This window comes from Natrix helvetica (genome assembly GCF_964273705.1).
Source record: "Natrix helvetica genome assembly, chromosome: 8".
Classification (NCBI taxonomy): Eukaryota; Metazoa; Chordata; class Lepidosauria; order Squamata; family Natricidae; genus Natrix; species Natrix helvetica.
Window position 1 is genome coordinate 10,525,249 of NC_138559.1, and position 17,658 is coordinate 10,542,906.

At 42.2% G+C, this 17,658-nt stretch overlaps 1 protein-coding gene across 2 annotated transcripts in view; it reads right to left on the reverse strand.

Moving 5' to 3' along the window:
- Window positions 1–667: 667 nt before the first annotated feature.
- Window positions 668–17,658, reverse strand: part of STC1 (stanniocalcin 1) — a 34,881-nt gene continuing 17,890 nt past the window's right edge. Inside the window, exons 4-5 of one of the 2 annotated variants that reach the window (XR_014176027.1) lie at window positions 4,822–7,615; window positions 668–4,678 (exon numbers count right to left, since the gene is read on the reverse strand). Coding sequence is in view for 1 of the 2 variants with exons in the window: in XM_081960821.1 (XP_081816947.1) it covers window positions 7,345–7,615 (271 nt within the window). In the remaining variant the exon portion in view is untranslated. Of the gene's footprint in view, window positions 4,679–4,800; window positions 7,616–17,658 lie in introns of those variants that run through there. The other variant, XM_081960821.1, reaches the window with a different exon arrangement.

A 17,658-nucleotide genomic window follows, 5' to 3' on the forward strand; every position in this document is an offset into this window, starting at 1 on the left:
ACTGCTGTTACCTCAAGTGGTTTTTTAGCTGACATCCAATGATGTAAATTCTGCATGTCAGCTTCAACTGACTTCCCAACCATTCAAAAGAGGCATTTTGTTCTTTTGCAATTTTTCAAAGGACAATCAGTGCTGCAGTTTAGAAAAAGGATTATATTTTTTTTAGCAAAAAAAGAAGGCAGACACTTAACATGGGGCCAATTTTTTTTTTAATTCGCTCTCATAAGGAATCCACCACAGGCTTTTATAATGATATGCATTTTTTTTTCTTACTTATAAAAATAAGCAGAGAAAACAACTGGCATCTTTTTTTCTCATTGCTGCAATAACTTTTTAAATAATCTTTATAAGAACACTGGTGGCTGTTTTCTTTTTCTTTCTAAAAAAAATTGCAATTTAATAAATAAATAATGACATATACCAGATATGCTCACTGTTTATTCCAGCATTTGGCCAAAAGAAAAAAAATTAAATTATAAATACATACTTTATGTGTATATATATATATATATATATATATATATATATATATATATATATATATATATATATATATATATAGATAGATAGATAGATAGATATATATATAGATATATATATATATATATATATATATATAGATATATATATAGATATATATATATATATATATATATATATAATGTATCTGTATAGAAATGGCACAAAATATCTAAAGTGCGAAAAAAAAATCACAATTAAATCATGCATTTTTTCTTTATTATTTTTTAAGATAAGCCACAGTCCTCAATTTCAAGTGGGATCCATCGGTATTATAAGGCCAGATGTTTTTTAAGAAGAGGTGCACTTTAATTTAGCGTCACAATGAGTTGCAATCACTCTATTGCATGGACTGATGACACACAAAGTTCTGTTACTCATCTACCTTAAGCTTATAAAAATTGCTTAGATTTATACCAGTTACTTACTTTAGGCTTTTGACAGATATGAAATGGAGAGCATACAAGCTCCTCTTTCATTCAAAGTGGAAATTAAGCTTCCTCATCATATTTGGGGGAGGAGGAGGAGGAGGATTTTGCTTTAATAGTATGCAAAACGTTTCATATTTGGACCTTCTAGAATCTGAGATGCTCCCTTCAACCTGCAAACAGCTGCCCAAAAGCAAAGCGTTTCTGAAGTGCAACACTTCTGAAATGCTTGAAAAGGCCTGATTTGAACCGGAAACCATTAATTTAGAACTCAGAACGGTTTGAATGTCAATATTTTGCACACGTTCCCTTTAAAAAAAAATCCCTCTCCTTCCTTACAGATTCCCATCCCCCAATAGCAACTTTGTTCCTACGAGGGGCTAGTTCTGTTCGTACAAGTCACTTTAATGGCATGAAGAAGGGTTATAATCAAGAAAAAGGGCAAGAAGAGGAGGAAGGGAAGGCAGGAGCCCCTGGAGCGAGGGGAGACAAGCTGTTACTCTCCATGGTTGTCTTTTTTTTTTTTTTGATGTTAAGCACAAGATGAAAGTCTTCCGTTCCAGACCAGCATGGTTAGAGATGTAATTCGGTAGAATCCAGAGAGCTATATTTCACTATACTTTAGATCACAAGCTATAAACTCCCGCAATCCCCACATTGTGATGAGATGAAGATCTACACTATCTTGAGAGCTCTTTTTTTCACTTAAGGAGGTTGAGGCGAGGATGAATTTTGTGTTCCTTGAGACAATTTTATGGATTAGCTCCCAAGGCCCAATTCAGTTTGGCCATCTTAAGAGATGTGCACTTGAACAAGCTTGCGTCTGGTCTCAGTACAACAGCACCCATGGGAAGAAATCAAGAGAAGCAAGATGGTGGGTGGGGCCTTTCATTGAGATGCCACTCTACTATCTGGCCTCTCTTGACCCCTTTGTTGTGACAAGTGACCATTATTAGGAGTGCACATTTTTTTGGTGAGGAAACCCCATTCTACTACAAAATTAAACATCAATTTCAGTGCAGTTAAAATTACTTTGTGAATCAACCTATGGGATTTAAGGAATTACTATACCTGTCTATGTAAAGCAATATCCTGTAATTCAGGGATCTCCAAAGTTGGCAACTTTAAAAGTTGTGGACTTCAACTCCCAGAATTCCCCAACCAGCATGGCAGTTGAAGTCCGTAAGTCTGAAAGTTGCCAAGTTTGGAGATCCCTTGCTCTAATGCGATATAATCTATTTGCCAAATAGATTTTCCTTCTCCCATATGCATTCTCTCCCCACCCCCAGCAAAAATTCCAACATGTCATTAATATTCAAGCAATTTAATGTGGAATATCAATGCTCCACACTCACAAATCAAGAAACACGCTTCGCTTCCCCAATCAACCTTCATTTTAAAGCATTGTTGAAAAGACACAATCCGGAAACAAGCAAAGGAGAATCAAATTTACCTGAAAAGCGTTAGGTTTCTATTCCACAGCATCACACCTAAGACTGAGCTTGACTGCATAATATGGAATATAAAAATCTTGCTCCTGGCAATTCTTCCCTTCTACCTTTGCTGCTTATAATTCCATAACCACATTTTTTCTTGGGCTACATGCATTTCAATGAAGACAGCAAAGGCTGAAGTACTGCCCTGGGTGAGAAATGTATTTTTAGCAGCAAGTTAATGCTTAAAGGCGTTGTGGTAAACATTCTATTGCTTTTTAAATAGTTTTTTCCATGAGAAGCATATTTTCAGTATATTCATTGTGATTATTCGCTTCTCTTCAGTAAGGTAATGGTTACCTGTGGTTGCCACATCCTTTACTGGAGAGATTTGCAGGGGGTGGGGTCCACAGAGAGTGCAGCAAAAGAAAGAGACAGAGGTAGAGATGGGAGTCAGCCGGTTCAAACTGGTAAAATTTACTAATTTTACATTTGGTTCACCGAACCTGTAGTTGAAAGGACTGGCTGGCCATGCCCACCCTGATCCACCCCTCCCAGGGGTCTCCACATGGCCCATTTGGACACCAGGTAAGTCCAGGGCCTGCGTGGATGCTCTGGGAGGGCAAAAAACAGTCCTCCCAGAAGTTCTAGAAGTCCGGAAATAGGCCTGTTTTTGACCTTTGGAGTTTGGGGGAAGCTGTTTTCACTCTCCCGGAGGCTCGAGGATAGCCTCCGGAGCCTAGGGAGGGAAAAGACTCCCTCTGTCATGGTGCGGGAGGCTGAGTAGGCCACATCCACCATGGCCATGCCCACCCAGCAACTGGGCAGAGAGCCAGTTGCTAAAATTTTTCAATCCCACCCTGGACAGAGGTGGATGCACCATCGATGCCACCATCTTTGGACTCCTTTCCTCTGGTGGATGACCCTACAAATTTGGAATGTACATGGATCAAAGATCCGTGGAACCTGACGGTAGTCCAAAAGATTTCTCATTTGAAGATGAGCTTCACACACACGATGAACAAGATTTATTCCGATTTGGAAAGTGCAATAGGTAAAGTGCCTGTTTAAATCCTTCCAGCAAAGTTGTGAAGCCAGTGCATTAGGAAAGCTAATTTTTCAGGGGGAAGTAGCAAAGCCTGGACTGGACAACTCTCTTTTCAATGCAAGCTGCTCCTAAAATACCTCTTTTCCAAACTGGAGAATCAGAGAAGTGCCCGATGGAATACATATCACCTTTATAAATGACTTGCAAATAGAAAACCAGGGACCAGAAAGCGTGGGGAAAGTGTCCTTCCTGATGTGCTAGCTTTCTAGATCCATGCCTGGCTTCCCAGCAGAAGGGTAATATATTCAAGGAACAATTTCTCCAAGATTTAATTTCAGCACCCAGCATAGTCAGTCATATTGCCAGAGTCGTCCGACAAAATCTTCCAATAAAAATTCTTTACGTTCCCTGGCGTAACCCTCATGCCGAAGCATTGCAAAAAAGTAAAATAAAATAAAATGCAAGCTGGCAGGGCCCAGGCAGCTTCAGAAATGGGGTGCTTTTGCCCATCCAAATTTACCAAGAAAAAAGAAGAGATATCTCAGGAGAATCCATCAAACCTACTTTGCCAAGCCCTCCTCTTTAAACTATAAGCTGACCCTGAGTTTTACGATTCGTCTGAAAGGCGGTTTCAGTGGGACGTTAACTTTGACATCAATGGGTTCAATCACAACGGACTAAGTGAGCTGAATTTGGTCCTCCTTGGAGATTTAACCACCAACCTAACCGTGAATCTGGAGAGGACCTGAGTTGAACTACTTAGCCTTGCTCCAACCCAATGCACTGAGAGTTAAGGCAAGCCCTCACTAGATTGTTAAGCTCTGTGTAGGCACGTCACGTATAGTTCAGTTTTGCGAAGTTACTTTTTTTAAAGCAGTGCCCAAGAATCTCTCTTTAATGTAGGGAGGGGTTAGGATATGGCATCTGCCAATAACCAAAGTAATTTTCTTGCCTAACCCTTTCTCTTGATTCAAGTGGCATTCCTAAGCAAAGCAATTTAACAGTATAGTGCCTTTAGAATTGAGCCCTGCTCTTCTACTGATGCTTTCCAACAGAGGCGGTGTTCCTCTAGAAATAAAGTTGTCCAGCAATCATTGCAAAGTTATCAAATGGAACTATGAGTTGCAAAGCTATTTGATGTTATTATTAAAAATAAATCCCTGGAACTTTTGCCTAACACACAACTTCTTCCGTTTCTATCAGAGAGTAAGGCTCAAGGCTCTGTTCTTAAGATAGCGGTCACCAGATTCCTTAAAGCAGAGGTGTCCAAACTTGGGAACTTTAAGACTTGTGGACTTCAACTCCCAGAATTCCCCAGCCAGCCATGCTGGCTGGGGAATTCTGGGAGTTGAAGTCCACAAGTCTTAAAGTTCCCAAGTTTGGACACCCCTGCCTTAAAGTGACCCAGGAAAAAGTAATGGTATGTGAGATGGTTTCATCAGCTCTTTTAGAGACCATGCAAGAGGTATTAGCATCCCAAGAAAATATAGACACGCCTTAAAGCCCTTCTGTCCACTCCCATGCAAGGGTCCTCTAGTGAAGACCTTCCACTTCAGACTGTAAGAGGCTACTCTTAAAATAAAAGAACTGCCCTTCTGTCCAAATAACACAGGACTTTCTTCTAGCAAGATAGTATGTCCACTGAGTTGTAACCAAACCTATCCCTACACATGCCTATTTCTACATGCAAACACTTCGTTTTCAGCATGCCACATTCCATCATGAGGTTTTCCACTTACAGCCTCAAGAAGTGCAGTCCAAGACAATTTCACCATCCTGGTGAGAACTAGGTCCAGATTCCAGACAGTCTTCTCCCACCAGAATTCTGATGATGTGCTGGAATGTCTACAATCACTCTATAGCAGTGATGGCGAATCTTTTTGGCACCGAGCGCCCAAAGCGTAACGCACATGAATGTGTGTGCATGTGTGCACGCTGGAGTGACGGAAACCCCAAAGACCAACTGGCCGGCGTGCAAGCACATGCCGGCTAGCTGGTCTTCGCGTATCCAGCCAGCTGATCTTCACACGTGCCGGAGCACTGGACACCCAAAAACCAGCTGGCCAGCACATGTAGACCTGCTGTTTGGCCATTTTCAGGCTGTTTTGGGGCTGTTTGGCCATTTTCAGGCTGTTTTGGGGTTTTCAGGCCATGTTTCACCCAAATAATGGCTTGAAAATGGCCCCCAAACAGCCTGGAAAACAGCCTGAAAATGGCGCAAAAATGACCTGTATTTTTGGCCATTTTCGGGCCATTTTCCAGCATTCCAATGCCTGCAAAAACTAGCTGTCTGGTGTGCATGCCAAAACCAGAAGAGCAGCTTGTGCACGTGCCCACAGAGAAGGCTCTGTGTGCCACCGGTTTGCCATCATGGCTCTATAGCAAGCATCCTCCTGGAGAGTGATGGGACACATAGATTAACACGGGGGTGTCAAACTTGCAGCCCCTGCAGGCTGGATGCGTCACATGCTGGCCCCGCCCCTGCCCAGTTTAACGAAGAGGGAAAAAGTCCCAATACATCACATGACCCTGCTGTGGCACTGCAAATTTGACACCCCTGGATTAACCCATCAGGAGAACAGTGGGATGAGGAAGACGGACCTTGAGCATAATTTGTCATGCCACCAATGACAATTCTAGGGCTAAGCCCTTGCCATATGTTACAATGGAAAGTGGGCAGGAATTGTCTCTCACAATGCAAAGACAGCAGCCTGTGGCATCACTTTTTAGTGTCATCTTACCCCATCTGCTTACAACCTCTAGACATTGCAGGTAGCATAAGGGGGAAAAAAGATAAATATCTAATCTTTGGCAAAGTGCCTTTTTTTAAAGGAAGACCTGAAGGGGGGATGTAGTTGTTAGAAAAGTTCAAGAGCTGTTTGTTGGTTCAGTTCTCAGGCTAGCAAAAAGGTTTTTATTTCTTCACTTAATTGGGAAGGCCGGGAGAACATTCCAAGTGATCCAAGATAAACTGTTCATTTGCTGTAAGACCCTCTTTAATGGCCAGGATTTGATGAGGTCAATGTTGATTAAAAACAATCATCTCAGGAACTCTCAAAAGTGAAGCAATTAAACCTTGCAGCGCTGAGATTCAGAGCCTAGATAGGACACTGATATTTGCCTATGAAACAGTACCATTCATATCAGTGGTCCAACGAGACTTACGGAATATCTCTTTTCTTTTACTTTGTTTTAGACTCCCCCATTCTTGCCTTCCACTTAGGATAAGCAGAGCTATATCTACACTATCTGACTGTCAAGTTGCTTGAGCTACAGTACAAGGAAAGTTTGGTGTTTGCTGAAGTGCTCTTACAATCACTTTCCAGAAAAGCTTATATTCATTTGATCCGTTGGGGGCAGATCAAGGGATCCACCATTCCATGATGAAATTTTACACAGTCCTAACCAGAATTCTATTTTCATACGGTTTGTTTGAAGGGTGAAGCTGGACCGGGGGATGAGAAGTAAAAACTCTACAGCCGAGGACCAGGGACCAATCTATACTTCTATTTAAAAACAAACAAACACGGAGAACCAATTATTCCTGACTGTACCACTTCAGAATATATTATGATTAATGGCAGAGGAGAAGAAGTAGATTCTTCCTATTCTTTGCCAATTAAAGGAGGTCCTCATGAAATATTTTAGACTGCTGAAAGAACTATTTAAGCACGAGTACATTTGCAACATTAAGCTTTAAATAGGCAGTTTTCCCCACCTCAACCTTTTAAGTGGTACAGTCCCAGGAAAACAATGCCATGCCCTTTTCCTGTGTTTGTTTGAATGTATAGATTGGCTCAATGTCCTTAGAAGTCAGTTACAGTACATTTCTGGTGTATTGTGAATGCAAAAGAAAAAAAAAAGAGCAATTTCTTAGTTTGGTACAACTGAGATTCTCTACTCAATCAGTGGCAAGTTACACACTTTCTGAAGAATCACGTTTCACGTGGGCTGGTGAAGGTCCCTCCCCACGGAGATTCCTCAAATAGATTTTTAACTTTTGAGGTTCCACGATGTGTCTCCGACTGAAATCTGCTCTCGGATGATTCTGTCCGCAGCGATCTGTCTGCAGGAGATGGAACAGGCTGGCCATGTTTGGTCCAATTTTGGCCATCAAACTGTCTTTAATGGTCCCGAATGTTTCTTCCCCGCATTCCAGCAAACTTCTCAAAAGTTTGTTGTAATACCTGCATAAAGATGATATTAGTTAGTACTCTGTAAGATTGTCCCAGCCTCAACAGAGTTCATAGCATTCAGAAGCCAATAGTCAGAATGTCTACGGAGATTCTCAATCATCCAGGTCATGGTTGTCCCAGAGGTGCTTTGTCAAAAAGGCAACTGGACTTTGTTTTTCTTTTCCTTTGAAGAAAAAGAACTGAAGGAGCTTCTTGGATGAGAAGTGAAACATTTCAAAGGAAAAAAACACACCCCAAAAGTCCAGTTGTCTTTTAGAGAAAACACCTTTGAATAGAATAGATCAGAATAGAATTCCTTATTGGCCAAGTGTGATTGGACACACAAGGAATTTGTCTTTGGTGCATATGTTCTCAGGGTACATAAGGAGAATAAAATACATTCGTTGAGAATCCTAAGGTACAACACTTAATGGTAGTCATAGGGTACAAATACGCAATTGGGAAACAATATCAATATAAATCGTAAGGATACAAGCAACAAAGTTATAGTCATACAGTCAAAGTGGGAGGAGGTGGGTAATAGGAACGATGAGAAGATTAATAGTAGTGCAGACTTAGTAAATAGTTTGATAGTGTTGAGGGAATTATTTGTTTAGTAGAGTGATGGCATTCGGGGAAAAAACTGTCCTTGTGTCTAGTTGTTCTGGTGTGCAGTGATCTATAGTGTCGTTTTGAGGGTAGGAGTTGAAACAATTTATATCCAGGATTTGAGGGATCTGTAGATATTTTCACAGTCCTCTTTTTGACTCCTGCAGGATACAGGTCCTCAATGGAAGGCAGGTTGGTAGCCATTGTTTTTTCTGCAGTTCTGATTATCCTCTGAAGTCTGTGTCTGTCTTGTTGGGTTGCAGAACCAAACCAGACAGTTATAGAGGTGCAGATGACAGACTCAATCATTCCCCTGTAGAACTGTATCAGCAGCTCCTTTGGGACAATATTCAGGACCAGCACTTATTATGAGAGGTCCCTAGCTTGATATTTAGAGGTGGAGATGAAGGTGGTTTTGTGGCTTAAGAAACCTCAGCCTCCTTTGCACAGCCCAAATGCAATCTTTGGTGACAATACGCCTTAACCATGGCCCATGATAGGATCAGCTCTATCAATAGGCAGCAGAAGGAAACAGAGGAAGCTCCTAGCAGCCCCTCCCAAAATGATCAGTTTGGTAGCACCTTTTTTTAAATGGCAAAAAGGTTTCATTAATACCTTCAAATTTGGGGTTACTGTAAACTTACACGGCTCTCCTGAACCCCATGGGCTGATTTGCCACAGTACACCTATGGTAAGGCTGACTCCTTCCAATAGTAGATGATGGGGAGAAGGTAGTAGATGGAAGTATGTGGATGGCAGAGCAGAGGTCATATTCAGCCAGTTCTGACTGGTTCTGGAGAACCGGTAGCGGAAATTATGAGTAATTCGGAGAAAGGGCAAATATCATCTCTGGCTGGCCCTGCCCCCATCTATTTGGTGCCTCCTGAATCCCAGCTGATCGGGTGGGTCTTCTTTTGTTGCCCTGCACAGGAGAACAGAGCTGGAAAATAGATTGGTGGGGTGGGGAGGGAATGGGGATTTTGCAATATCCTTGCCCTGGAGTGGGGTAGAAATGGAGATTTTGCAGAATCCTTTCCCTACCATGCCCACCAAGCCACGCCATGCCCACAGAACCGGTAGTAACATTTTCAATCCCACCACTGGGTCAGAGCAATGTTTGCCAGCCAGGCTGCCCTGTATGGCTTATGCTAGATTGCTGGAGACAATCTATCTGGAAAGCCAAGCCAGGTTCTTAACAAGTATCTTTTGTGGTGCTACACTGACTTCTCCATCAAACTAAGACGTTTCCTGCTCACTCAAGAGTCTTTTCTTCCACCGAACCAAATGCTCAGCATTGCTTCACAAAAGTGCAACATGAAATTCCTCTCTCATTTAAACCGGTATACAAAGCCTGTGTTTTCTGCATGGCTTTTAAAAACATAACCTTTAGTTTCCATCTCTTATGTCAGGAACCTAAGTGTATGCTAGGAACTAAAATGATCTCATATTCTGCTTTCCTGGGATGATCCCTGCTGCTACTTCTCTCCCATTTTTTTTCTTCTATTTGTCCTTTGTCAGCTTATTAAAGTGTGGACATTTGGAGCTGAACTTCTACTGCTAACTTGGAGGTGCTTTGTGGTGAATACTCTCCAACCATCAAGTCATCATTGGTATTCTGAACTAGGCTTCCCCAAAAAGCATGAGGCAGAGTCCTGGTCCCAACAAAACCCATTTTATTAAACGAATGTGAATTCCTCTCATTCATATTCAGCAAGGCTTGGCAAACAGTCTTTCAAAGGAATATTTATGACTACAGACCTTATCTATCTTGGAAAGCTGCCATGTAAATATTTTCCCAAATGAGGTGCTGTGCAAGGGAAGACTTAGCACAGAGTCTCTGAGATTCATGGACAGATCTTCACACTCCTGAAAAGAATCTAACGACCGACCGTTTGAATTGTTTCCTGCAAAAGCCCGCTCCCCTTTCGCTCCTCTTTTATTTCCTATGGGAGGGGCCAATCACCTTCCACCTGTGACTTTATTCCCAAGTAGATCCTGATTTCTGAGTTGTTTTTTTCTTGTGGCAGCTCTGCACATGTGCACACTGGGAACAGGCTCTAGCTGATCCTCTGCCTCACGGCTGTCTAGCTCTATAAGCACCTGATCACTGCCAGAGGGCCTCGGCTCTGTCCTGCCTCCAACACAGATCCCTCATCCGAGCCTTCCCCGTCCTCCAGGATTGGTCCATGCTCCTCCCCAACCTCCTCATTGTCCAACGCTGCTCCCAGCTCTGCTGTTGGGCCACAACACTTGGTTCTTTGAGAGCAGAGTACAAGAGAAAGTCAAAGTGTGCTCATTTCATTTATTCTAGAAATGTGTTTGCTGTGCTTCAAATCAGCATTCGTAAATCAAATCAGTGTTTGGATATTGCAGTAAAGTAGTATTACCATTTCAATCCATTTAATTCAATTCACTTTGGGTAGGTCGAATTACAAGGAAATGATTTGATGCCAAGAAAGATTTTCTAATGATAGGAGCTGTTGGACAATGAAGCAATCTGTTTTTGGAGGTGTTTCAGCAGGGACTGCGTAGCCAACTTTGGAGATGCTATTGTAATGGATATGTGCCCTGGACAGGAGGCTGAACTAGATAGTCTTCAAAGTTACCTTCTAATCTTTCTATTCGATGACTCTAAAACAGTGGTGAAATTACTACCGGTTCTATGGGTGTGGTTTGGTGGGCACGGTGTGGCTTGGTGGGCATGGCAGGGGAAGGATAGTACAAAATCCCCATTCCTTCCCCATTCTGGAGCCAGCAAGAGGTGGAATATGCTGGTTCTCCGAACTACTCAAAATTTCCGCTACGGTTCTCCAGAACCTGTCAGAACCTGCTGGATTTCACCCCTGTCCTAAAACCACAATTTAAATACGATAAAAGCTTAGGTGTTCATCAGAGCACAATGTTAAGATGCCTGAAGTGAAAATGCATCGATGTAATTGTAATAGGACACCACATTTGTGCAGTCCTTGGTGCTCTTTGAGCTAGGTCAGGGGCCGGCAACCCGTGACTTTCGAGCCGCATGTGACTCTTTCATCCCTCTGCTGCGGCTCCTTGTTGCTGGTTGGCTCCACAATTGATAGGGCTTTCGGTTAGGACAGGTAGAGGAAAAAGGATGCCGGGCTAGGAGGAGACTCTATGATAGAGGAACCAGACTTCCGGTCGGCTCCAGAATTGAATGGGGGGATTCCAGTTAGGACCTTTGTGGCTCTTTGAGTGTTTAAGGTTGCTGACTCCTGAACTAGGTTGATGTTATCTTGTTGGATAATGAACCATCTGCAAGCAAGCAACTACTGGAAGCTCAGAGAGCACTAAGGGGTCCTCAGTTCAACCCTGAGCTCCAGATATTCTCTACTATTGGGAAATGTCTATGGAGATTCTCCCCCATCCAGGTGATGGTTGTCTCAAAGGTGCTTTCTTTCCAAAGGCAACTGGGCTTTCTTATTTTGCTTGAAGACATTTCACTTTTCATCCAAGAAGCTTAAGTTCTGACTGAATGGTGGAGAGTGGAAGAATTTCTGCAAGAAACATCAATCTTCCATTCTCCACTATTAAAGATGGGACAGAAGAAGCTTCTAGGATGAGAAGTGAAATGTCTTAAAGCAGGGGTGAGCAATCTTAAACACTCAAAGAGCCACAAAGGTCCTAACTGGAATCCCCCCATTCAATTCTGGAGCCGACCGGAAGTCTGGTTCCCCTATCATAGAGTCTCCTCCTAGCCCGGCATCCTTTTTCCTCTACCTGTCCTAACTGAAAGCCCTATCAATTGTGGAGCCAACCAGCAACAAGGAGCCGCAGCAGAGGGATGAAAGAGCCACATTTGGCTCCAGAGCAACGGGTTGCTGACCCCTGTCTTAAAACAAAACAAGAAATCTTGCCTTTGGCAAGAAAGCACCTTTCGGGTCTTTTAATGGGACCTCTACATTTGTCCATTAATAAGCACAAATAAATCATATCAAAGTGCCCCCTCCCTGCCAACTTATCAGGTCAAGTCCATTAGCCACGTGCCTGACCAGAGGACCGCGTCTCCTGAGCTAACCAATGACGTTGTTGTTTTCAACTTGAAAGCAGCTGTGCAGCCCCTTCTGTGGCAAAGAAAGGGCTTTAATCAAGTAGAGGCCTTTTTCCCACCCAGCAACTGCCTGAAGTCACATCAGAATGACATAGCAAGAAGGCTAATCTCCTGCATTGTTCCCATAGATTTGCCTCTGAGGCCTCGGGAAGTCAGCCTCTCCAACGATCCAGACGCTGGCGTCTTAAAAATCTGAAATATTTTTTCCAGCCCTATAATAACCGCTCCAGACATGCAGGTCATATTTTCATTTTACAGAGAGGAAATTTGCACAACCATGGACTAAGAACCTGTTTTAGTGGCGCACATGTCAATTTTCGAAGGCTGATGAGAACAGCGAAGGAAGGCAGGTTTAAATCCCGTTAAGAGTCTCATCCACTTTGCCGTTTCACTCAGGGACTAGCAAAAGAAGCACCAGGGGCCTTTATTAAATTGATCCAGTCAAGAATGCTCTCTGTGTCATTTTAACCTAAGGGCAACAAAAGACTTCCAGATTTGACTCATCCGGAGTCAATTAACTTGAAATGGCATAGCGTTTAAGAGATGGAGCTAAAGCTTAGGAAATTGCTTGGCCTCAGCCACAAAATCTTCCTCTTTCAATCCCTCTGAAGTATAGAGGAAATGCAGGAGGGCCCGGTGTGTTGTAATCATTTTGGTGGACCTACACTTCAAGAACGGTCTTGGCCAGGAAAGAACACTGAGTGCCATGGGGATCAAATGGAATTGAAAACTTGGGAGAAAAGGAGATCTAAATTTAGATCGTAACCGTAGGCAAATTCTCTGAGCACTCAAGAGGGCTAAACAAATACAAAAGATATAGAGGACCGATAATAATAATTTATATTGCTTTCTTCTTCTCTCTCATCCTGGAAAATGTGCAAGAAAAAAGGAGGGCTAAAACATATGAAGAACGGTTGCAGGAACTGGGTATGTCTAGTTTAATGAAAAGAAGGACTAGGGGAGACATGATAGCAGTCTTCTGATATCTCAGGGGCTGCCACAAAGAAGAGGGAGTCAAGCTATTTTCCAAAGCACCTGAGTGTAGAACAAGAAGCAATGGGTGGAAACTCATCAAGGAGAGAAGCAACTTGGAACTGAGGAGGAATTTCCTGACAGTTAGAACAATTAATCAGTGGAACAACTTGCCTCCAGAAGTTGTGAATATTTTAAAGAAGATGTTGGATAACCATTTGTCTGAAGTGATGTAGGGTTTCCTGCCTAAGCAGGAGGTTGGACTAGAAGACCTCCAAGGTCCCTTCCAACTCTGTTATTGTAAATGGGAGGGGGACTCAGTTACAGTGGCTATGGGGGCACTACTGAAAGACCATATTTGGACAGATCATGACAGATAGTCCTCGACTTAGGACCACAGTTGAGCCCAACATTTAATAATAATAATAATAATAATAATAATAATAATAATAATAATAATAATAATAATTTATTAAATTTCTAGACCGCCCCCTCTCCCCAGAGGGACTCGGGGCGGTTAGTTGTGGGTGCTGCTAAGTCAGAGTGTTGTTAAGTGAATTTTATTACCTTTCTTGCCATAGTTGCTAAGTGAATAACTGCAATTGTTAAGTTAGTAACACAGTTAAGTAAAACTGGCTTTCCCATTGACTTTATTTGTCAGAAGGTTGCAAAAGGGGATCACCCCAGGACATTGCAACTGTCATAAATATGAAAGAATTGTCAAGCATCCAAAATTGGATCATGTGTCCATGGAGATGCTACAACAATTGTAAGTGTGAAAACTGACCCTAAGTTACTTTTTCAGTGCTGTTGTAACTTTGAATGGTCACTAAACAAGCGATGGTCGAGGACGGGGGCTGTGAAGAGTCAAGTCTGACTTAATAGCAGAGAATCTGTGTAACTCTACGGCAGGGGTGTCCAAACTTGGGAACTTTAAGACTTGTGAACTTCAACTCCCAGAATTCCCCAGCCAGCTGGCTGGGGAATTCTGGGAGTTGAAGTCCACAAGTCTTAAAGTTCCCAAGTTTGGACACCCCTGGTCTACGGAGAGTCTCACTCATCCACATTGTGATTGTGGGTGCTTTTTCAAAAGGCTTTTCTTTGAAGATATTTCGCTTCCTGGATGAGAAGCAGAATGTCTTCAAGGAAGAATAAATAAAGTCCAGTTGCCTTTTGAACTCTCTGGATATTTTGAATGGGCATCTAGAAAACACAAGGGCTAGATCAGTGGTTCCCAACCTTTTTTTTTGGCCATGCCCCACCTAAGTTTCTCTAAAATCCTCATCCCTCCCCCCCTCCCCCGTGACATATAATTCTTACTATTCAAAAAGTGAACTCTACTCACGTGGAGGAAACCTAAATGGCCATTAACTTGATTGAAACAAGCACTCCTTCACTACTCATTTTATGCATAGGGACTACAAGGAATAAATGTGAGCAAAACTTATGAAACGATGCAAATTATTAAAAGAAATAACTCTTAAAAGAAGATGGCACAGAAAGAGGGAAATTTAAAAAAATACATTCTTAGTTTAATTTATGAACAATAAGATTGTCATGAACAAAAGAGGGGTTGTAACCTATGACACCCCCCCTACTCGCCCTCTCGGTTTGAACCTGCAGCTTAGTGGGGAAATGTTTTGGTAGTTCAGTAAGTGGAGGTGAATCACACAGGCCTGACAAGGCCTATGCATGCGTGGTCCAGCCCCAGATTGCTCTGAGAGAAAAAGTCTGGCAAAACACGGCCTGGGAAAACACAGACTAAAAATAACTGTAAATCCAGCAATTTCTTATTTAAACTTGGGTCCTGGTTCTGTATCCTCACTGCTGGGCTTCCCCCAGCAGCCATCCACTCTGTCTCCCCACAGAGCAGCTGTCCCTACAACCCACAGGGGGGGGGGGAGGGGAGAGAGAGAGAGAGAGAGAGAGAGAGAGAGAGAGAGAGAGAGAGAGAGAGAGAGAGAGAGAGAGAGAGAGAGAGAGAGACTGACTGACTGCCAGTCCCACAATCCTTAGTGGGAACACATCTGGTTGACTGGCAGTTGCTCCCTCCTCCCCCAGCTGGGATATCCTTTTCAGACCAGGCCCTAGGAAATGCAGTTTAACAAAGGCAACAATAGGTAAATGAAAGACAGCTGTTTCATCACAAATATATAAGAACAATTACAGAGCTTTCAAAAATTCAGTTAATAGCTCATTTTCTAATTGCCTCCATTAAAAATCAAATTGCCCCACATTGGGAACCACCGGGCTAGATGAAATCTCTGAGACCCTTTCTTCAGCTCTCTTATGACCCCAAGCTTCTATCCTGGTTAAATACTCCAGAATGTGAGGATCAGAGGGACTTTGGAGAACATAAAGCCCTAGTAAGACCACACCTAGAGTACTGCATCCAGTTTTGGTCCCCACACTATAAAAAGATGTTGAGACTCTAGAAAGAGTGCAGAGAAGAGCAGCCAAGATGATTAGGGGACTGGAGGCTAAAACATATGAAGAACGGTTGCATTGCTAGTCTAGTGAAGAGAAGGACCAGGGGAGACATGATAGCAGTGTTCCAATATTTGAAGGACTGCCACAGAGAGGAGGGTGTCAAGCTATTTTCCAAAGCACCTGAAGGCCAGACAAGGCATAACGGATGGAAACTGACCAAGGAGAGGTTCAACCTAGAAATAAGGAGGAACTTTCTGACAGTGAGAACAATCAACCCATGGAACAGAAGTTGCCTTCAGAAGTTGTGCGAGCTTCATCACTTGAGACTTTCAAGAAGAGGTTGGATTCCCATTTGTCAGAAATGGTGTAGGGTCTCCTGCTTGAGCTGAGGGTTGGACTAGATGGCCTATAAGGTGCCTTCCAACTCTGTTAATCTGTTAAACATTTGGCTCAACCTCTCCACAGTGGTCAAATTGTAAGACTATGCCTGAAGGAACAGCCATGATTGATTTTGTAGAATTGGTACAATGTATAATTTTACAAATGAAAATTATGGATCCCCATTGTTTTTTTTAAAAAAAGAAAATACAAATAGAGAGTCTATAAAATGATGGTAAGTAAGTTATTTGACAATGATAGGGCAATATAAAAGCACATAAAGATGCACAGAAACTAACATATTTATCCCCAAAGAGTTAACTTAATTTGGTAGAATATTTTATCAATGAAATACCTTAATTAATAGAATAATTAAACACAAAAATACTATTTTACCACACCATTTTAGTATTTTAATGTAGTGTCATTGTCAAAGTTGAAACCCCAATAGTTAAGATTATAACCTGATAGATATTATCAAATTCTTTTTGAGATTATAAGTCAGTGCCACTGATTGGATTCCAGGAGTTCAGTGAAATAATATAGCAGAAATCCTAAAGTATTCATAAATTCAATGATCCATAAGGGACCTCTCTAGTCAATTGTATGGGTAGAAGATCCTGATATCTCCTGCAGATGCTTCTAAGCAGGAAGGCTATGACTGAATGTAATTAAATTGAAATGATGATCCTTCTTGATATCTCAAAATTATATGCAATGACTTACGATATTTTTTTCAAAATGTATAAGTGCCATAGATGTTTTACTAGATGTCTCCTCTGAACTGCTGAAAGCTATGTATGGATTACAGTGGGATATAAAAGGAAAGAATAAATGAATGAACAAACCAATAGCCCTCACTTCACCATGGAAAATTACTGAATGCCTTGGCCATTTGCTCTCTCTTGGCTCAATTTACCTCACAGGGTGGCTGTTTGCAGGATAAAACCAAAGAGAATTCCCTCAGCTCTTTGGAGGAGCGGCAGGATATTCTGTTAAGGAACCCAGTAAAGAAATAGCAAATATTCTTGCTATTTTGGAAATAGTGCTATAGCCTAAAATAGGGTTCACGCATTTTTAAAAATAGAAAAAAGCTCTTTAGCTCCCTACCCAAGTTGAAGGAAAGAAAGTAGAACATATAGAACGTGGGAATCATAGGACTTGCGATCTTCTAGTCCAGCGGTCACCTACTGGTGGTCCGTGAAAAATTTTTGGTGGTCCGCAGAAAAATCTTTGCATTTTTTATATTGCACTAAATCAGGGATCCTCAAACTATGGCTCCTGGGCTGGATATGGCCCACTGAAGCAATTACTCCCGCACGCTGACGGGATGGGGTCCTTCAGGCACTTAGCTTGGCTGCCTGTTTAGTAGCTCCGGCCTTCCTCCGTTCCTCCCTCCCTCCCTGGTTGACATGCCCAGTGTCTTAGCCACTGAGCCACCACATCCTTCTCTATAACGGGCTAAATATACCTAGCTCACTCAACCGTTTCATCATACAATAAATGGACAATAACGCTGAAAATCCTTGTCCACAAGTGGGATTCCGTTCTATTCCATCTATAGTTCTGAATCATTCACTTCTAGTTTCACCCTCTT